The following is a 23,203-nucleotide window of genomic DNA, read 5'->3' on the forward strand; positions in this document are numbered from 1 at the left end:
TAAAGAGTACAAAGTTACCTTTTGATGTGGAAAAAAAGTACTTTGTTTCTAGATAGTGGTGATAGTGGCACAACACTGCAAATGTGTTAAATACCACTGAATTATACACATTAAATGGGTAAAGTGTACAGTTTTGTGGTGTGAAATTTCTATATCAATTACTTTTTAAATAAACAAGTGGATGACTAGATTTGACCAAGAGGTCACAGTTGATCAGTACTTGGTTTATGTTACAAATTTAACTCCCACATGCTTGAAGTAGTAAATGCTGTCATTTTTATTATTTACCTTAGAAACATGTTTTGACACTATAATATATTATGTAATTATATGAACACAAATTATTATTATGGAAACTTTTTGGTTTGTTTAATGATAATAATACAAATTTTATTTTGCCATACAAACAATTGTTTTAGTGCTTTTCAATATTTTTCCATTCATTCTTTCTGCAACCTCATGATATCGATAATGTTATGACAGCCATTGCCATTTCATTGGGGAGGAAGCTGAGGCAAATAAAATCCAAGTAACTTGTCCAACCCCACATCACTTTGTGGTGGTTTCTGAGACTTTAATCAAGGCCTTCTGTATCCAGAGTGCCAGCTCTTAATTACCATGCTATGTTGACTCCCCTATTTGGGGTACAGATATTTTCAAAATGTGATTTCCCACTTATGTAGATTTATATTAATTGTAATTTTATTACAAATGTGTAATTTAAAATATGTGGAATTATTATTCCAGCTATGTATCACTGCATAACAATTTGTTCTCAAATGTAGCCTTAAAACAACTGTAATCTTTTATTATCATCTCTCAGAGTCTGTGTTAGGTGGACTCAGTTAACTCCTTCCACAGGGTTTCTTAGGTAGGTACTTTCCTATGGTGTCTGAGTCTGTAATTATCTGAAGATCATTCACTTTTGTACTTAGTGATTTGTGTGGAAAAGCTCAAAGTGCTAGTGGGCTACCAAGATTTTTAGGCATATATTTGTGTCTCTCTACCAAATTGTTATTTATTATGGAGACTACATTTTGAATTGATGAAGTGTTGGGTAATAGGGAGGAAAAAGGAGATGTGAAAATAATAAACAGAAAGAGAGAAAGAGAAACAGAGAGAACATGCTGTGCTTCCACAAGAGCTTTGAAATTTTAGCTGCATTATTTTCAAAGGGAGGGGATATTACTTGATAGGAAAATTGTCAATGTATTTATTGTCATGTCTCAAAATAACAAAAAATATAGCCTTTTGAAGAAGGCAGCAGAAGTTATTAAACTATTGTGTGATTCATAAAATATTAAAGTAGCAAAATAAAATATATCAAAATTGCATGAATTTATATTTCTGTAATTACTGAAATTTTTAAACATTTTATTATATTTATTCATAGATGTTTTAAAAGAAATAGAACAAATGTCCTAAAGACAAACTGCAAGTGGATAAAATAGACAATATTTGGGAAACATTATCAAGCTTTTGGAATGACACTAGTGAATTAATAATGGGATGTTACATTTTGGAACATATTTTTATCAATTTTTATTAGATTTTCTGTTCTGGTAGGTGATTTGTAGTTCTACTGAGCAATGGACACCAATATTTTGTTATATGTGGTGTAGCATAGGTTTTATGTGAATTAATTCAGGTTTATAAGCATAATAAAAGAACATTATTAATCTTTGGCACTATGTAAGATCTGTTTTTCTTTTATCTGTATCTATTCCTGGATGATTTGTATGAAATATTCTGTTGTAAAGTCTTCCAATATTTTCTCTAGCATCAATGTTTCAGAGTATGTGTGTGTGTGTGTATGTGCATGCACGTGTGTGTGTATGACATAATTTATGTGTGTATAATTATAAATATACACATATATTAGTTTTTAATCGAATCTTATGATGGAGAATAACTTTTGTAAGAATTGGTTAATGGTAAGATTTTTTAGTGTCAAAGACAACTAGGTTTCTGTAAATCTGTACTAGTTTGATCATAAAGTGCTTCCCTGATGTTTAGATTAAAGGAGATTTATGGCTTGATTTAGCTATTTTCCTCAAAATTTATAAATTTGTTGTATTTTTTGTTTTTTTTTTTGGCATGCTAAATATAAATATGTTTCCATATTATATTTATAGGAGGGAAGGATTAAAAGACTCTGTGGAAGATAAAAAAATTAGACATGATCATGTAAAGTATAGTTACATAGAATAATTATTATTTCAAGCTTTCTTCAAAATATTGTATTTCACAACATATCTATTTGCTAGGTAAGTGTTGCTGTGTCTTGTTTTAAAAGAAATGGACACGTATATGTACATGCGTGTTTAGCAAGATTGATAATTTACTAAGTCCTTTTAGAGTGCAATTTCTATATTATCACAACCTAAAATTAAGGATTTACATTTGTTATTAAAGGTCAAAAATTATGATAAAACCCATATTAAATTTAGGATTTTTTTTTCTAGTTCTGTTAAGAATGATGATGGTATGTTGATGAGAATTAAATTGGATTTATAGATTTATTTTGACAATATGGTCATTTTCACAAAATTGATTCTACCCATCCATGAGCATGGGATGTATTTCCATTTGTTTGTTTCATCTATGATTTTTTCAGTCGTGTTTTGTAGTTTTCTTTGTAGAGTTCTTTCACCTTCTTGGTTAGGTATATTCCTAAGTATTTTTTTTTTCTGTTTTGTAGCTATTGTGAAAATGGATGCATTCTTAATTTGATTCTCAGCTTTGTAACCTGCATAATCAAAGAAAGACTAAGAAACAAGAACAAATCTGGAGGCATCATATTACCCAACTGCAAACTATATTAGAAGGCTATAGTTACAAAAGCAACATGGTATTGGCCTGAAAACAGGCAAGTAGATCAATGGAACAGAATACAGAATCCAGAAATAAAGCCAAATATTTGCACCCAACTGACCTTTGACAAACCAAGTAAAAACATAAAATGGGGAAATGACACTCTATTCAACAAACGGGACTGGCATAATTGGCAATTCACAGGTAGAAGAATGAAACTGTATCCTGGTCTCTCACCTTATAAAAAAATCAACTCACAATGGATCAAATAATTAAATCTAATACCTGAAAGAATAAAAATTCTAGAAGATAACATTGGAAAAACTCTTCTAGATATTGGGTTGGGCAAAAACCTTATGAGCAAAAATTCAAAAGCAAATGCAACTAAAACAAAGATAAATAGTTGCTATTTAATTAAACTTAAAAGCTCAGCTGGCAAAAGAAATCATCAACTGTGTAAAAAGACAACTCACAGAGTAGTGAAAAATATCCATAAACTATGCATCTGACAAAGAACAAATGTCAGCATCTACAAAGAACTAAAAAAAAAAAAAAAAAAAAAATCCACAAGAGAAAAACAAATTGCCCCATCAAAAAGTAGGCTATGGTCATGAATAGACAATTCTTAAAAACAGATCTGTAAATGGCCAACATATATGAAAAAATGCTCAACTTCACTAATTATCAGGAAATACAAATCAAAACCACAATGTAATACCACTATACTCCTGCAAGAATGACCATAAGTTAAAAATCCCAAAATAATACAATGTTGGCATGGATGTGGTATAAACGGAACAGTTTTATGCTGCTGTGAGAATGTAAACTAGTAAAACTACTATGGAAAACTGTATGAATATTACTATAAGAACTGAAAGTAGAAATACCATTTGATCCAGAAGTCCCACTACTGTGTATCTTCCAAGAGGAAAATGTCTTCATATGAAAAAGACCCATGCACATACATATTTACAACAGCACAGTTCACAATTTAAATAATATGGAAGCAGTCTAAATGCCCATCAACCAATCAACAGGTGGATAAGAAAATGTATACATATATACATATATTCATATTCATATATATACACATATATGCATACTAGATATATACACCATGAAATACTACTAAGCCATAAAATAAACAAAATAATGGCATTAAGAACAACTTGTATGGAGTGGGAGAGCATTATTCTAAGTAAAGTACTTTAGGCATAAAAAACCAATTGTACATTCTGACTTATAAGTGGGAGCTAAGCTATGAGGATGAAAACGCATGAGAATGATATAATGGACTCTCAGGATTTAGAGAGGAAGGTCGGAGGTGGCTGAAGGATACAAGACTACACACACTGAGTGCAGTGTGCACTGCTCACGTTATGCATGCATCAAAATCTCAAAAGTTACCACTAAATAACTTATCCATCTAATCAATCACCACCTGTTCCCAAATAACTATTGAAGTAATTAAAATCTTAGAATAAAATCAACCAGACGAATATTTTTGAACATCTAGAAAAAATAGAATTGGCTCATGAAACGAAAGATGTTGTAAAATAGTCGAACGTTATAGAAGAAAGTAGGTAAGAGTTGCTATATTTCTATTTCACATAATTTCCACTGAGAAATGACTTAAGCACTAAAATAGTAAACATTTTGCCATGAATTTAAAAGAAGTTTGTGACAATAAAGCTGCATGCCAAGCAACACTACTCATCATAAAAGCCAAGCAACACTACTCATCTCAAAATATCAAAAGGACAAGAGAGACTTTTCATACAATTTAACAGTTTAATAGTTTCATTAGCAACAGTTAAAACAACAAAATCCTGTTCAAAATGAAGCCAAAATATTTTGAGTACGTGCGAAACAGTACTGATATTGTCAGTGGACTTCTTAATGTTCTTGTGTTTATGTACAATGTGTGTAATATGGCTAAGTTGAAGAAAATTATTTTTCTGTAACCTGTGAACTAGAACAACAAATTTCAATATAAGTACAACAAACTTCAATATAAGTTTATATGGCTTTATATTTTTTTTTATTTTTCCTGGTGTTGTCTTCATTGACACAAAATATTTCTAACCATTAACTGGATGGTAAACTTCTGAAAAACAAATTTGTACTTGACAAAGTAGGTTTTGAAAAGATGTTTCTTGTCACAGGGAGGAAAAAATCTTGCATCACAATCTTTCTTGATGGAATAAACTGAAGTAGTCTCAACTATCAGGTTTTCCAGCTCAAGCTTTAGCTATAACTAATCCTTTTTTCCTTTCTTTCCTGTTCTAGCAAACTTCCAGAAACAAAACAGACAACATTTTGTGATGATGAATATCACAGTTGCCACACAGGCCAGGAGGAACCCAATCACATCCAAAGAGTGGTACTGGAACCAGGTGAGGTCGTGGGCTGCAACCCGAAGGTGTTTGGCTCCTTTGTGGCGCATGACAAACTCAATCCAGAAGACTGCTCGATCCAGGGGCTTCACTGGTTGATCATGTTGAATTTTTGATAATTTCATAATATTCTCTTTATATCTGAGGGATAAAAATAAAGATACCAACACTGAAAGTAAGTTAATTTGCCTGTGTACATCAAGTCCATGAAAGATTTTAAAGTGTCAAATGATTCAAAGTAAATATTAAAGAATTAACATATAATTTGTGTATTTTAATTAGAGTCATCATAGAAAGTTTGGCTTTTAAATTGGACCTTTCTCATTAACTAATATTTTTAAAAATTATTTATTATACTTTAAGTTCTGGGTTACATGTGCAGATAGTGCAGGATTGTTACATAGTATACATAGATATACATGTGCCTTGGTGGTTTGCTGCATCTATCACCCCATCATCTACATTAGGTATTTCTCTTAATGCTATCCCTACCCATTCCTCCCAACCCCTCGTATCCCTCCCCTAACCCACCACCACCTGACAGGCCCCAGTGTGTGATGTTCCCCTCTCTGTATTCATGTGATTTCATTGTTCAACTTCCACTTATGAGTGTTACTTCTGAGGCCTCTGTTCTGTTCCAATGGTCTATATCTCTGTTTTGGTACCAGTACCATGACCATGCTGTTTCGATTACTGTAGTGTTATAGTATAGTTTGAAGTTAGGTAGCATGATGTTTCTGCCTTTTTTTTTTTTTTGTACTTTAGGTTCTGGGGTACATATGCAGATCATGCAGGGTTGTTGCATAGGTACTTACATGGCAATGTGGTTTGCTGCCTCCTTCCCTCCCTCACCTATATTTGGCATTTCTCCCCAAGTTGTACCTCCCCAACATCCCCATCCTCTGCTGTACCTCCCCAAGCCCCCACAACAGGCCCCAGTGTGTGATGCTCCCCCTCCTGTGTTCTTATTGTTCAACACCTGCCTATGAGTGAGAACAAGCAGTGTTTGATTTTCTGTTCTTGTGTCAGTTTGCTAAGAATGATGGTTTCCAGATTCTTCCATGTCCCAAAGGACACAAACTCATCGTTTTTTATGGCAGCAGAGTATTCCATGGTGTATATGTGCAACATTTTCTTTGTTCAGTCTATCATTGATGGGCATTTGAGTTGGTTCCACATCTTTGCTATTGTAAACAGTGCTGCAATGAAATCCAAAAGTGGGAAAAAAAATGAACAGACACTTTTAAAAAGAAGACATATATGAGGCCAACAAACATGAAAAAATGCTCATCATCACTGGTCATTAGAGAAAGGCAAATCAAAACCACATTGAGATACCATCTCACGCTAGTTAGAATGGTGATCATTAAAACATATGGAGACAACAGATGCTGGAGAGGATGTGGAGAAATAAGAACACTTTTACATTGTTGGTGGGAGTGTAAACTAGTTCAACCATTGTGGAAGACAGTGTGGTGATTCTGCAAGGATCTAGAGATAGAAATTCCATTTGACCCAGGAATCTCATTAGTGGGTATATACCCAAAGGATTGTAAATTCTCTAGTTCTTTTAATCATGATGTTAAGGTGTCAACTTTAGAACTTTCCTTGCTTCTTTTGTGGGCATTTAGTGCTATAAATTTCACTCTAGACACTGCTTTAAATGTGTCCCAGAACTTCTGGTAGATTATGACTTCGTTCTCATTGATTTTGAAGAACATCCTTACTTCTGCCTTCATTTCATTATTTATCCAGTAGTCATTCAGCAGCAAGTTGTTCAGTTTCCATGTAGGTGTGCAGTTTTGAGTGAGTTTCTTAATCCTAAGTTCTAATTTGATTGCACTGTGGTCTGAGAAACAGTTTGTTATAAATTCTGTTCTTTTGCATTTGCTGAGGAGTGTTTTACTTCCAATTATATGGTCAATTTTAGAGTAAGTATGATGTGGTGCTAAGAAGAATGTATATTCTGTGGATTTGGGGTGGAGAGTTCTGTAGATGTCTCTTAGGTCTACTTGGTCCAGATCTGAGTTCAAGTCTTGGATATCCCTGTTAATTTTCTGTCTCATTGATCTGTCTAATATTGACAGTGGGGTGTTAAAGTCTCCCATTATTATTGCATGGGAGTCTAAGTCTCTTTGTAGGTCATTAAGAACTTGTTTTATGTATCTGGGTGCTCCTATATTGGGTGCACATATATATTTAGAATAGTTAGCTCTTCTTGTTGCATTGATCCCTTTACCATTACGTAATGCCCTTCTTTGTCTCTTTTGATCTTTGTTGGTTTAAAGTCTGTTTTATCAGAGATGAGGATTGCCATCCCTGCTTTTTTTGCTCTCCATTTGCTTGGTAAATCTTCCTCCATCCCTTTCTTTTGAGCCCATGTGTGTTTTTGCACATGAGATGGGTCTCCTGAATACAGCACACCGATGGGCCTTGACATTTTATCCAATGTGCCAGTCTATATCTTTTGATTGGGGCATTTAGCCTGTTTCCATTTAAGATTAATATAGATATGTGTGAATTTGATCCTACCATTTTGATACCAACTGGTTGTATTGTCCATTAGTTTACACAGTTTCTTCATAGTGATGATGATTTTTACAATTTGGTATGTTTTTGCAGTGGCTGGTACTGGTTGTTCCTTTCCATTTTTAGTGCTTCCTTCAGGAGCTCTTGTATGGCAGGCTTGATGGTGATGAAATCTCAACAGTTGCTTGTCTGTAAGGATTTTATTTCTCCTTTACTTTTAAAGCTTTTTTTCACTGGATATGAAATTCTGGTTTGAAAATTCTTTTTTTAGCAATGTTGAATATTGACCCCCACTCTCTTCTGGTTTGTAGGGTTTCTGCTGAGAGATCCACTGTGAGTCTGATGGGCTTCCTTTTGTGGATAACCCAACCTTTTTCTCTGGCTGCCCTTAGCATTTTTTCCTTCATTTCAACCCTGGTGAATCTGATGATTATGTGCCTTGGGGTTGCTCTTCTCGAGGAATATTTTTGTGGTGTTCTCTGTATTTCCTGAATTTGAATACTGGCCTTCCTTGCTATGTTCGGGATATTCCTGGATAATATCCTGAAAAGTGCTTTCCAAATTGGTTTCATTCTCCCCGTTACTTTCAGGTACACCAATCAAACATAGATTTGGTCTCTTCACATAATCCCATATTTCTTGGAGCCTTTGTTTATTTCTTTACACTCTGTTTTTCTCTAATCTTACCTCATCACTTTATTTCATTGAGTTGATCTTCAATCTCTGATACTCTTTCTCGGACTTGATCAATTTGGCTATTGAAATGCTAACTGGAATAACCAGCATAGAGAAGAACATAAATGACTTGAAGGAGCTGACACATATTTTTAAATTAGAAATGGAAGGTCAGGTGAGAAAATTAATTTCAAGCAGAGAAAATATAAGCCTTTTTAAATTTTTTACTTTTTAAATTTTAACTTTTAATGGGTATGTAGTAAGTGTATATATTTATGGGGTACATGAGATGCTTTGATACAATGTGAAATAATCACATCATGGCAAATAAGATATTTATTTTTTTAAGCATTTATCTTTTGTGTTACGAACAATCCAATTACACTCTTAGTTCTCAAACAGGCATATGAGAATGTGCTCAACATTATGAGCCATTTTAAGTGCTGTAAGAAAGATTGTGAAAATGCAACATGAGAGTTATCACCTCTAAGTTCCTAAAAAGGAATTGTGTCATGGTGAGTGACATCCCTCATAGATAGTCACTTTGCTTCTACTCTACTCTTTTGTCTCCTAGTGTTTCCCACCCAGTAACCAGAATGATCTTTTGAATTAAAGGTCAGATTTGGATATTTCCCTGATTAAGAGTTTTGCCTGGCTTCTCATTTTAATAATAAAATCCAAGTCGGTTATTTGGTCTATGGAACCCCACATTGTTAGACACTGCCAAGCTCTTTTCTTAACACTTTCCCCCTACACACTCTCTTCTAGATTGGCCTTCTATTTTTCTTTAAGTTCCTAAAGCTGTTCTCATTTTAGCACCTTACACATTTTGTCAGCTTTTTCCTGCTCTTGGGGAACTCTTTCTTGCTATAACCAAAGGCACTGTTCTCTCCCTTTTTGAGGCTTCCCTCGAAGTGTTCCCTCTAAGAGAGGCTTTTGCTGGCCACACTATGATGGAACCTCTAGGATTTTCTCTATGTTCTGCACTTATTTGGCTATTCGATTCCTAGAATTTAAAAATACATTATATAACTCATAAAATAAATATGTAAATGTTAAATACAAAATATACATATACTAAGTGAATAGCTAAAAACTGTAAGATCATCTTGAGCATTATCTTGAAGATACCAATTTACCTACTAGTCAGATCTCGGTATAGGATATCACATCCTGCCTAGAATAACTCTCCTTTTCTGAACCATTTAGTCACTACTTTTGACCTTCAATTAAGCATTATGCTGACTTCAAATACCATACATTAGTTTTGCTTGTTTATTTGATTGAAGTATATAATATGTACTCATTCGTTTTTTTAAATGTAGCAGTTGTGTAATTCTATTGCTATATAGTATTTTGTTGATTAATAAAGCATAGATTATGTCTTCATTTTATGATTAATTGACATTTGGGTTGCTAGCAGTTTTTGGACACTATTGTTAATTCTGTCATAAGCATTCTTCTATTTAGGATTAGATTTATATATTTATACATAGCTGTTAGGTATATAATTGAGAGTAGAATTGCTGAGATAAAAGTGCATGCATAATTGATTTACTTCTTGACTTTAATTTTTTTTCAAGGGTATTATTTTAATTTCCAAAATTTAAAGATATTATATTTATCATTTTTATAACCTCCCTTACTTCCTCTATGGCTGGACCATATAGTCTTTATAATATTGAATCTTTTTGTATTTATTAAGTCTTTATTTATGGCCCACCACTTCACTTCAGATAACTATTAACTATTCAACATACTCTAGGAAAATATGTCTTCAAGTTGATATATATATACATATATATGTATATATATAATACATATGTGTATTGTGTATGTATATATGTGCATGTGTGTGTATTATTTTAAGTTTTAAGATTCTATTTGTTAATTGCATTCTTCAAATGTTTTATGTCCTTATTCAGTATTTGCTTTTTTTTTTTTACTGTTTAGATTGAGTGAAAGTATTTGTATAATTACATTTAAACCTACCACTTATTTTATATTTATTTTCTATTTGTCCAAGCTGGTTTATGTCTCTTTTCAATTATTTCTCATTTTATTTAAAGGTATTATTTAATTATTTGCTATCCTTCTATTTTCGTTGTGATAAAGTATTTTTAAAGTATTCCTTTAGATGACAACTTCCTTTTAAAAAACATTATTGATAGTGGTTATAAATGCTGAATTGACGGTAGCTGGACTGTGTGAGGCATTTTGCACATTCTTATCTTTGGGGTGTGAAGAAAATAAATTATCAAAATTTAACTTAAAATTAAATTTTTGGGGTTTCAAAGACAATCATCATAAAAGTAAAATGTTAGTGCACTCAAAATGGAAGAAAATATTTAAAAATTATATATCTGATTTACTCATAATATATAAATAGTTATTAAAACTTAATAATAAGACAAACAGCAAAGTTTAAAAATGTTCCAAGGATTGGAATAGACATTTTATCAAAGAAAATATGTGAACAACAACAAAAAATGTGGCACATATACACCATGGAATACTATGCAGCCATAAAAAATAATGAGTTTGTGTCCTTTGTAGAGACATGGATGAACTTAGAAACCATCATTCTCAGCAAACTGACACAAGAACAGAGAACAAAACACCACATGTTTTCACTCATAGGTGGATAATGAGCAATGAGATCACTTGGGCACAGGGAAGGGAACAAGACTCACAGGGCTAGCTGTGGGCGGTGGAGGGGAAGGGAGCAGGGGACAGTAGTGCGGGGGTAGGGAGGATAAGGAGGGATAACAGTGGAAGAAATGCCTGATGTAGGTGACGGAGGGCTGGGATGGAGACAGCAAACCACCATGGCATGTATGTACCTATGCAACAATCCTGCAGGATGCAGGACATGCACATGTACCCCAGAGCCCAAATACAACAATAAATAAATAAATAAATAAATAAATTTCAGTTTTGCAGTTAAAAAAAAGAAAGAAAATATATGAATGATTAGTAAGCATATATAGAAATTCTCGACATCTTTATCCTTAATGAAAATGCAATCCAAGACCAGGTTGAGAGATCATTTTACACCCACTAAGAAGGTTGTGACAAAAAGACAAACAGATTTGGCAACATTGTGGAAGAACTGAAACCATGTTGTACTGCTGGTGATAGTGATGAATGGAAGTACTTTGGAAAACAGTTTAACCATTCTTCATAACCACACAGTTCCCACATGAGCCAGCAATTCCACTGATAGTATCAACCCAAAAGAAAGGAAAACATGTTTATGCAAAATATGTGTAGCAATGTTCATAATAGTCACAATTAGAAACAATCAAAAAGCCAATGAACTAATAAGCAAACAAATAAAATGTGACATATCCATACTATGAAATACTATACTGCTGTAAAGAGAACTGAAGTATTAAAGCACACAACGACATGAATAAAACTAAAAATCATAAACAACAACAAAAATTAGGCTAGGTGAAATGCCATTTACACAGCATCCTAAACTGTATGATTTCATTTATATGAAATATCTAGAGAGAATAATCTATAGAGAATGAAAACCAATTGGTATTAGACTAGGGTTAAGCGGCCATGTGCAGTGACTTCTGGGTTATTGCAGTTTCCTTTTTGTTGACGAAAATGTTCTAAAATCATTTAATGGTGAAGGCTTCATGATTCTTAAACACACTAGATCTACTTGGAGTTTATACCATAAATATATGGGTTTTATGCTATCAAAATTAAATCTCATTTTCAAGTCTGTTAGAATAATTACAATAATAAAAATTAATTTTTCTGCAAGTAGTTATATACTGAGACATTTTAGATATTTAGTTAAAATATTTTATATTATTTCCTTTATTCATCCTTTCTAGTAAGATTGCATCATGTCAGTTTTTTAAGAAATGTATTTTTTATGTTATCTATAACAGTTTAAAAGTATTTTTGTTTAGAAAATTGTTCCACTAACTAGTCACCCATTAGATATATGGGGTTCAAATGCAACTTTCAAATAACTGATAAAAAATAAAAGCAGATTTCAGGTTTGTTATATCATTTAAATTCTTTCAAAATTAGTCTCATAAAAAGGATGAAACTGACACTCACTACTAACAAAAGAAGCTATCTATAAATACCACCTAGTGGAAAATATTGTTATACTCACAAAGGATCATTAATTACTGTCTTCAGTGCATTCAGCAAGTCTGTACTCGACATTGTGTTGAAGTCCACTGTAACGGCTGCACCCCTGGCCTTCATGTGAGCAATGTTATCAGGTTGATCTGCAAACAACGGAATGCCCACCATAGGGATCCCATGGTAGATTGCCTCATAGATGCCATTGGCTCCACCATGAGTTATAAAAGCTCTGGTTTTTGGATGACCTGGGATTGAACGAAATTTAGCAAAATTATTCGTAGGAAGAAAATAAGATGCACAATGAAAGGCTCTGAAAGTGACGGTGTTTTCTAGATAACACACTGAACTAATTTGATATTGCTTTTCAGAGTTCAGAGGAAAAAACACGTACTTGTACTGTATAAGTGAGTGAAGACTATATAGTTTGTGTGATTTTAGACTGCAAAAATTAATACAAGATTTCCAGTTGGACTAATGAAAAAGTGCATTGTAGTTTTTAAAAAATGTGCAAAAAAGAACAAAACCAAAAGATTGGCATGAAATAAAGTGTTGTTTTAAGTGTAGTCATAGAGTGTGATATGTGTAGTGTACAAGGCAGCAGGCAGTGGGTTGGTGGTGGTGCTAGGATTGAGAAAAGATAGGTCACACTTCATCATAAAACGTGTCATCACTTTATGATTAAGATTAGGAATTTAATCCTCCAGAAAATGCAGTCACTGGTGATAGAACAGCTATTATTTTTAGTGATATTTGAAATAACCCTGCAGGAGAGGAAACTCAGGTGTAATGTAGAAATAAGAGACAAAGACAGCCCAGAAAGCACTGAAAAATACTGTGAGGGCCAGGTGTGGTGGCTCAAGCCTGTAATCCCAGTACTTTGGGAGGCTGAGGTGGGCAGATCACGAGGTCAAGAGATCGAGACCATCCTGGCCAACATGGTGAAACCCCGTATCTACTAAAAATACGAAAATTAGCTGGGCGTGCTGGTGTGTGCCTGTAGTCCCAGCTACTCGGGAGGCTGAGGTAGGAGAATTGCTTGAACTTGGGAGGCGGAAGTTGCAGTGAGCCATGATTGTGCCACTGCACTCCAGCCTGGCGCCTGGCGACAGAGTGAGACTCTGTCTCAAAAAAAGAAAAAAAGAAAGAAAAATACTGTGAGATATAATAACACCTGAAAAAAAGATTTCATCTGATTCTGACCATAAAGAATGTGAGTCTATAAGATCCCAACAGTTATAGCTTATTCTTTTCCCCCAAGGACTGGAAAATAAATAGAAAGAAGTTCCATTTTGTTTTTCCATAACAAATATTTAATACACTTGTTTCATGATGAAATATTGACACTCTAATGTACTGTTACTAATATATTCAGTATTAGTACTAGTATTTCTTCACCAGAGTCCTGTATTATTCACCATAGTCACCAGTATTGTCTACGAGAGTCTTACCTAGAAGGTCATTCTGGGGTATCCACTTGTACAGTCGAGTATTGGGACCTAAGGCATCTGGCTTATTACCATCAAATCTCCACAGAACCTGTTACAGTAAAGAAAATATCTTATTCCATGAGTGGAACTCAAAAGTTATAGAATGTTAAAACAGTAAAATGAGTGGGAATGAGATCAAGGGATGTTAGTAAATAAGAACTACTCAAAGACTGATGTAAATAGAATACCCACATTTCATTTATTAACTTCTATAGTTGGTGTATAAGGAAATCATGATTTTACAACAAAGCAATACCATAGAAATATTAGACTATCAATGAAAAGTTCAAGTATTTTAAAAACTGTTACACTTTTTAAAAGAAGACCTATGTGCAGCCAACCATCATATGACAAAAAAGCTTAACATCGCAGATCATTAGAGAAATGTGAATCAAAAAGGTAATGAGACAGCATCGCACACCAGTCAGAATGGCTATTATTAAAACTCAAAAAATATCATGATGCCGGTGAGGTCGTATAGAAAAGGAATGCTTATACTTTGCTGGTTGAACTGTAAGTTAGTTCAACCATTGTGGAAGACAGTGTGGTGATTCTTCAAAAACCTAGAGGCAAAAATACCATGAAACCCAGAAATTCCATTCCTGGGTATGTGACCAAAGGACTATAAGTTGTTCTTTTATAAAACCTGTGAACACGTTTGTTAATTGCAGTACTATTCACAAGAGCAAGGACATGGAACGAACATAAATGCCCATCAATTATGGACTACATAAATAAAATATGGTACATATACAATACAGAATATTATGCAGCCATAAAAAAGAAGAAAATTCTGTATTTTCAGGGATATGAATAGAGCTAGAGGCCATCATCTCTAGTAAACTAACATGTGAATGGAAATCCAAGCATGGCATGTTCTTACTTATAAATGGAAGCTGAAAGATCAGAACATGTGGATATATAGATGGGAACATCACCGTCTATTAGAGGTTGTATTAGAGGGTGGAGGATGGGAGGACAGAGAGGATCAGCAAATATAATTGATGAATATCAGTCTTAATAACTGGCTCATGAAACAATCAGTACAACAAACTCTCATAACACAAAATTGCCTATGTAAAAAACCAGTAGATGTACCCCTAAACTTAAAATAAAAGTTAAAAGTAAAAGTTAAATTAATTTCATTTTTAAAAAAATGAAAATAAAACACTGTTTAAACATTTATAGGTAGTCATTATAATTCTAGTGTAAAAAAGCAGTAACAATTTAGTAATGACCAATGTGTGTATTTTGTTTTATGTATTTTATATTAGTTTTCATCTTCCAAATTTAATTTTAATGTATTGATTTCTTTTTGAGTAATATGGGAAATAGTTCACATATAGCTACTTGTCTGTAGGTTATTATATTACAGCCTGTTGTCCTTTGATCGACAAAATAGCAGGTCCATAAAATAAGCAACTTAAAAGAAATAAATTATTGCTGTAAAGGTAGTACATGTGACTTAATTGGAATTAAAAATTATCAAGCACTACTTCCAGGAAAAATTTCAAGTGACAATTCTTGACACAAATTCAGAGTATTATCAGTATTGCTAATTTGTTTTTTTTTTTTTCTTTTTTTCATAGAAATGAGGAAACTGTTGGCATTATGAATAAAAATGCAGCTGTTGAATAAACTCAAAATTGTATGTTGCTGAATTTGGTCAATGATTATTAACACTTAGAGAATGTACTACAAAGCTTGACGACAGTGATTAATATGTTCTTCTATAGCCAAGACCTTTTTATGTTTAAGTTGCTAATTTTGAAACTCCCAAGAAATCCTCATAAGCAGAACAAGAATTTACAGTGTTTAACTTCTATTTGCTACATCAGTGCTAAAGTAACTCAGGTTTCAGGAAAAAGTTAGAAGAGGTCATTACAAGAAAGCTTTATCAGATGGGAAATTAAAAACTAATTGACAAATACACAAAAATCACTGGTTATTCTCTCTAGAAGAAAATAAATACCTACTGTATTTTTGGAGGAGGCATCTGAACCTGTTCCCCTGCCTGGTTTCTTTCTGTTTGACTTCTCCCTATATTTCCTTCTGCTGCCTCCATTTGGAGTAGTTGTTAATCTGATAGTGCAGAGTCCTCGTGGAGCCACATTTTATACTGCACAGGGTCCATCTTCAGGGCAGGATCTGTCTCCACCCTCTCTCTTTCATCTTCCTGCTTCAGACATTGGCTGGGCGCAGTCCAGCAGATCAGGCTGCTTTTCCTCTTTCCCTAAATTTATCTGGCTGTGTAGGTACTTGGACTAGTTGTCTGTTGGCCTAGGCTGTTCTTTCTCTCAATACTTCCCTAAAAGTGACAATAGGCCAATTCCAAAATGTACAGTAAGTACAAGAGGCTGGATTACATGGCTAGCCTAAACTGCATGATGTATGTCAGATTTTTTGAAAACCCTGCTATTGTTATTGTGCTCGTGAAGTTACTCATTAAAATGTAACTTTTTCTAACATCTGTAGCGTGTACAAGTGCCCTCAGGAATCCTTAAACAAAAGGGTCAAATGACAGGGGCAGAATGTGGTGATATCTCTTACCTGACCTCAATATCATGATAATACCAAAACTTCACCTATATTTCTTACATAAATGTATTCCTGATTATACTATTAATACCAAATTTATTATCAATGAAAAACACTCTCTGTTTCATTTTTGCATCTTCCATGTATATTTTTTTATTTTGAACTAATAGCTGAGATAGTGCTTCCCCAACAGGTTTTTTAGTCAGGAAGTTTCTTTTTTAATTTGTCATATCCATTAAGTTTATTTTAAACATTGTTAAAAACTAACCATACAGAAATATTGATTTATATAGTTAAAAAGTTTGCTCCTTTTGTTGGAGTAAAATACATTAGCAACACCTTCCAGGCATCATCTTTATAAAAGTAAAACTTCTAGATTCTGAAATGTACTGAGGTAGAGTCTGTAGTTTACCCTTTTAATCATAGGATTGGAATTCATTCTCCTTAGTGTCCTACTCCCCACAGGTGGCAGTTATTATTCCTAAATTAATGACATTTGATCATGTTGTCTTACCACAGATCCTTAAATAGATTATATATTGCATAATTGCTAACAGAGCCAGTCTTCTCTATTTGTTGTCACATATTTCATATAAGCATTTGATGTAAAGTACAAATAGAAATACAACATCCGATAATTGTAAACATTCACCAAGAGCTTCCAGAGTACAATAAGTAATAGAGGTGGCCCAAGAGTCAGTCAAGTATTCTTTACTCATCGTGCACTGCTGAGTTAGGAAAATTGTTTTGAAGGCAAATTATCATAAGTCTTACTTGTATTTCTACAAGGACGGAGTTCTGGATACATATTTTTAGTTGAAAACACCTCAAAGTCATTCTAAAGACTACATTAAGCACCATTTTTAGTTACCTGAAATATGTTGAGTTAAATTCAGCAGTTTGCATGACTGTTAATATCAGAAATTAAAAATAAGTGTGGGTCTCAATTCCCTTTTGTGGATACTTACGGAGTACTGAGTTCCCAGAGGTTAGTAGGAACCACTCGTGCATACCAAGAATGTTACACCCCCAGGGCCACATGCAACCCATAAGTCTGACGCACAAGCATTACTTCTGTCAGTGGATGCTATATAAGCATATTTAAGACTGTATTTGAGTATAAAGAGTTCAATCTACTCTTTAATATTCTTTCTCTGTAGATCACATATACAATTCAAAATTTTATAGGAAAGGAGGCGAAAAGTCTCCACATTTTAAATACCATTCTCCATACAATTTACTGTCAGCATATTTACATAGGGGAGTGGTCATACTTAAAATCGTTTTTTAAAATGCAACCACCATTGTCTAAGTTATCACAATTTCTCCAGGATTATCCTCATTCTCATTTTCTAACTTTTGGCCAGCTTCACATTTGTCAGAAGTTTCTGAAATTAGTTATTTAAAATTTTAACAGCCTTTTTCAGTGGTTTCCAAACCACGAAGGCACTTTATCTTACCTTTTGTGGGATCTTGGCAAGGGCTGATGCAATTACGTTGGCCCTTTCTTCTGTCATGTTACTGACCATTGACCCCAGAGAAAACACCACAACACCATTTTCTCCAGAGCTCTGGACAAACTCTTCCATTTCCTGTGAAAAAAAGAATTTGTCCAGTTACAAAAGACTATCAACACAGCAGGTACCACTGAAAGAATTGGTCCAAATTACTAAAGAGAGAAAATCAAGTATTTTCAGGAATTTTTCGAGTAAATATTTTTTAACTGACTCACTCAGTTTCTTTGCAAGTTGTAAATATGAGATACACAGACTCTGTTGAGGATATTTCTGTAAATATGTCTATGTATAGATGTATGTGTGTGCATATGTGTAAGGGAGAAAAGAAATGGAGCTATTACATTGTAGTCAGGGAGACAATGTTAAAAAATATTATACCCCATGAGTATAATGTAACTTGGATATGATGTAGTTACATGACTAAAATGTAGTAACTCCAGATTTACTAGTTTGTTTAAAGCAGTGTCTAGAGGGAAATTTATAGCATTAAATGCCCACATGAGAAGCAGCGAAAGATTTAAAATTGACACCGTATCATCAAAATTGAAAGAGCTAGAGGAGCAAGATAAAAAAAACTCAAAACCTAGCAGAAGACAGGAAATAACTAAGCTCAGAACAGAACTTAAGGAGATACACAAAAAAAAATCTTCAAAAAAATCAATAAATCCAGGAGCTGTTTTTTTAAAAAGATCAAAAAAACAGACAGACTGCTAGCCAGACTAATAAGAAAAGAGAAAGGAATTGAATAGATGCAATAAAAAATGATAAAGGGGATATCACCACTGATTCCACAGATATACAAACTACCATCAGAGATTACATTGTACATATGTCTTAAAAGTGTGGTGTTAATTCAAAATATATGAGGTTCTCGTGTTGCTTCATAAAGAATATAATCTATACGCTGACGGAGTTTTTTTTTCCGTATTATAACTAAAGGCACTATTCAGATACAAGTGGTTGAAATTATTTGGTCTTTATTATAGATGCATTGTTCATGTTCTCTGTTCTTCTCTGTCAGGAAGCTATGATGTTGAGATGAGTTCCCCCAGGAAGCTTTGCTGAGCTGCTTGTCATAAGGCAAAGATCACCTGCTCTAATAGAATTTGTTTATGCTCTAATATGTAAACCTCCAGGATCTGAATGCAGAATGGTTAAAATGCTTTAGGAAGATCCGATGAACACTGGGTTTGCCTGCAAATATTAAAGGCACACATTTACATTGTTGAGGAGGTGTTTTAAGCTGGAATACTGGTGAAGATCCTTATTACTTACGGTAAAATCTTACAATTTCAGCTAGCTAGTCTTACTGCCAAAACTGGTATGTCTACTTTTAATAAGGTCCACAAGATACCTGTCATCTATGACTTTGCAAGAGAATATAATCTTGATGTGCTAAACAATCTGGTTCTATTAAATGAATATCTCAAGTGATTTACAGATGTTAAGTAATTAGTAGTATTACTAACAACAAAATAACCATAATTGCAAAATTAATATTTCTGAGTCCCTGACTATATGCCAGAAACATTTTAAGTATCTTGTCCATGTTAGTATTTTTTCCACACAACACAAAATAAAGTTGGTACTAGTTTTGTAAATGTAGGCATAATTATCTCTATCAACATTCTAGTCCACTTTTCCATCATCTGCTACCTGAATCCATGCAAAATTTCTTGAATGGTCAGCTCTTAACAGTCTGGCCCTTCTGCAATTTAATCCATTGAGTATCTTGGAAGAATTTCTTTAAAAAGAAAATCTTTTCATATATCTTTATTTCTTAACTCTTTTAGTAGTTTTTCAATGTGCTTAATAAATATTCCAACTCCTGATAGTTGTCCGGATCTAATTTGCCTCTCAGCATCATCTGATTCTTAATCGCTCCCTGAAAGCTGAATTTGGAGACTTGAAAACAGGCCTGACCATGTCATTCTTTTACCTATTCCTGCATATTGTTCAGCTTTCATCTTACTAATCTGTAATTTCAGGATACTTTCTATTATCTCCACTAATGCTTTCTTCGCATTGGGTTTTTCCTTGAGACAATTGTTTTATATAATTTTTATTGCTTGCTTATATTCCACATTTCAAAGCAGAATGTAAGGTATGTGGGACAGAAACTGTGTCTATTTTTCTTCTTTGAAAATTCTGCACTTACCTGCATCTTGTGATAATCCCTTTATAAATATTCTTTGAATGAATGGCCAATACCTTCTTAGGTGTGCATAATCAAGACTTTAATTTAACCAACCCTATTTTCAAACTCTCCTTAGTGTTCCTATTTGTAATGTTTTTGAAACTCCCATATTTGTGATAGTATCAACATTTACCTGAGTTTCTAATTGGTATCTGCTTTACCCCACCCACTTCCCATCTTTCTTTCAGTGTAATCAAACAGTTTGAATGAAGACTATAGAATCATTTCTACTGAAAATTCAAAGCCAACAAAGTAAAACCAACAAAAGTTTGATTACCTTAGGTAGAGGGTTGGCAGGTTTGCAGTGGAGTCCTCCAACATAGTCAATATTTGGTAAGAGTGGGTAAGGAAATTGAAAATTCCAGGACTTCCGAATAAGCCATATGTCAGCTTTCCTCATTGTCTCAAATAATGTAGTGGGTCTTCCTGATAGTAGTAAAGAAAAGAAAAGGTGGATTACACAAGATAATTACTTTAAGTCATTTTCTGAAAGGGTTAGAATAATGTAGGCAAAAATATAGGCAAAGTGTCTGTGCTTTGAAATATATATATATAGGCATAATTTATTTTAAGTATTATATATTTTACCCTTGTGTATTTATAAGAAAGACAAACTGGTAGGAGAATTGTGAAGTAAGCTACATCTCTAATGTCAGATCAGATTACTCACAATAATAAACAATTATTAAAATAAGCCATAGAGAATTAAATATCAATTTATTTTCTCTTTAAAGTTTCAATAGTAGCATACAGACATTTAGACAACTCTTTGAACTCCATAATCAATTAATTCTACTCTACCTGTAAAAATAGTTTTCTAAGAAATAGTCTAGTTTACATAACTTATTAAGCTAATTCTTTTATCTTTGTTTCTTCAACTGAACTGTGGACTACTTTGAGAGTATGGCTGAACTCCTTGTACCAACCAATCCTTTGGATTCAAGCTAAGATTTTAATAATATTATTTTTAATTAAGTTTATTTATAAATTATACACAGAAATTTTTATAAAACTATTGAAATACATATTTGTACTCAACCTTAATCTATCTCATATTTTTTAATAAAGAGACATAGTTTCAAACAAAACTATATAGATATAACAGCCTTCACACTTTAAAGAAATGATTGGACTTTAAATGAATGATTTCCAATTCTTTAGTGAAGGAGTATAGAAACATTAGAAACTTCAATTTGCCCTTATTGATTTTTGCATCTGAGATACAGACATTATTTTTCTCAACTGTGAAGGAATCTTCTGGTAACATGGGAACATCTTTTAATTTCTAAATAAGAAAACTGAGGTTTATAAGGAAGAACAATTTCTGCAATTATATAGATAGTTGTAGAAAAATGTGTAACCATTCTTTCTAAACCTATGCATTCAGTAGGATGTTACTTGAGGGATTTTATAGTTTCTACAATGTAAAACAACGTATAGTAAAACAGATGTGTAATTACTTAAAGTCTTAGATGCACTAATATATAGGTTTATGATTTCCTGGATATGAATGATAGTCACAGGGTTTTAACTGATTCTATAATTTAAGATTTTCTATAATATTTGTGAGATTGATAGATTGTCTTGTATTTTCATTTCATAAATTCACTTACCAAAAACCCCACTACCCTAACTTTATGTCTTTACATAAGTTCTGCTTCAAAGACACAAACAAGTTAGATCTTAATGATACCAACTGGAAAAATTTCTTACCTAGAACTTCACTGTAAAACTGATCCCAATTCTTCATATCAAAGAGTTGGAACCAAAAGTCAAAATAAAGCGTGTAAATCATATTTTTTACCCTCTCCATGAAAGTCATTTGATCACTTAATTCTGATATAACAACAGGTACGTAGGAAGGCGGGAAAAGAAATCCTCCACCATGCTTTTCCAGAGTGTAGCCAGGAGAGAAGCAGAGACTGTACACAAAGGGTATGTTTAGTAGCTCAGCCAGCAGCTCACCACCGGGAAAAATAGCGTCTGCAAAAATGACATCAAATCTTGACTCTTGTAGTTTTTTCATTAATTTCTTATTTGAGACTAAATCTTTACAGATGTTTCTATGTATATCACTAAATATCCACATCATTTCTTGTACTTGTGAAAAATATGACCAAAAATTATCTTTCGGAAGGTCTGACCATCTCTTAACCTGTTGCATGATGATATTGTCCAACTCAGTTTTAGTTAAAGATGTAGGAAAAACTTCAAGTTTAAGAGTGGATGGATTGTTGGGGTCAACAAGAATGGAAGCTGGCTTTGCCAATACAGTGACCTCATGTCCTCTCTGAACAAGCTCATTCAGGATGGTCTTCATATTCATCCAATGGCTGTAATCTGGAGCCCACACCAGCACATTTCCACAATATCCAGAGCCAAAGTAAAAGCTCAGTTGTATTAGCAGAAGTACTGAAGTCCATTTCACAGACATCCTGGTGCAATGCAATGCTTGTTTTCCAATTGATGTACCTTTCTGTCATTTCTCATGGTTGTATCCAAAGATAAATTAGTCAAGAAGTTAAAATGTAACCCTTGTAGTTCAAAGTACATACATTACCATTAAATCAACAGCCTGAGCATGTGGATGGCAAGGAGGCCCGGTATGTGATGTTCCCCTTCCTGTGTCCGTGTGTTCTCATTGTTCAATTCCCACTTATGAATGAGAACATGTGGTGTTTGGTTTTCTGTTCTTGTGTTAGCTTGCTGAGAACGATGATTTCCAGCTTCATCCATGTCCCTGCAAAGGATATGAACTCATCCTTTTTTATTGCTGCATAGTATTCCATGAAATATATGTGCCACATTTTCTTTATCCAGTCTATCATTGATGGGCATTTGGACTGGTTCCAGGTATTTGCTATTGTGAACAGTGCAGCAATAAACATATGTGTGTATGTGTCTTTACAGTAGAATGATTTACAATCC

The 23,203-nt window shown here is 33.5% G+C and overlaps 1 protein-coding gene across 1 annotated transcript; it reads right to left on the reverse strand.

The window, feature by feature from the left end:
* Window positions 1-4,585: 4,585 nt before the first annotated feature.
* LOC105731574 (UDP-glucuronosyltransferase 2B7) lies at window positions 4,586-22,766 on the reverse strand. Its single transcript, XM_064367598.1, has 6 exons — window positions 21,989-22,766; window positions 20,553-20,701; window positions 18,022-18,153; window positions 13,985-14,072; window positions 12,562-12,781; window positions 4,586-5,351 (listed from the first exon to the last, which is right to left on the reverse strand). Exons 1-6 carry the CDS (start codon window positions 22,707-22,709, stop codon window positions 5,072-5,074), a joined length of 1,590 nt encoding a protein of 529 aa, XP_064223668.1. The 5' UTR covers window positions 22,710-22,766; the 3' UTR covers window positions 4,586-5,071.
* Window positions 22,767-23,203: the final 437 nt, after the last annotated feature.

This window comes from Aotus nancymaae, unplaced genomic scaffold (assembly GCF_030222135.1).
Source record: "Aotus nancymaae isolate 86718 unplaced genomic scaffold, 86718_ANA_hifiasm-v0.15.2.pri h1tg000006l, whole genome shotgun sequence".
Lineage (NCBI taxonomy): Eukaryota > Metazoa > Chordata > Mammalia > Primates > Aotidae > Aotus > Aotus nancymaae.

Bases quoted from the DNA above. Each gene is read 5' to 3' on its own strand.
- LOC105731574 (XM_064367598.1), bottom strand. From the start codon at position 22,709: ATGTCTGTGAAATGGACTTCAGTACTTCTGCTAATACAACTGAGCTTT. The intron at 12,782-13,984 runs GTAAGACTCTCG...GTTCAATCCCAG, and splicing joins ACCCCAGAATGACCTTCTAG to GTCATCCAAAAACCAGAGCT. The intron at 5,352-12,561 runs GTGAGTATAACA...TTTATCCCTCAG, and splicing joins ACAGTAATTAATGATCCTTT to ATATAAAGAGAATATTATGA.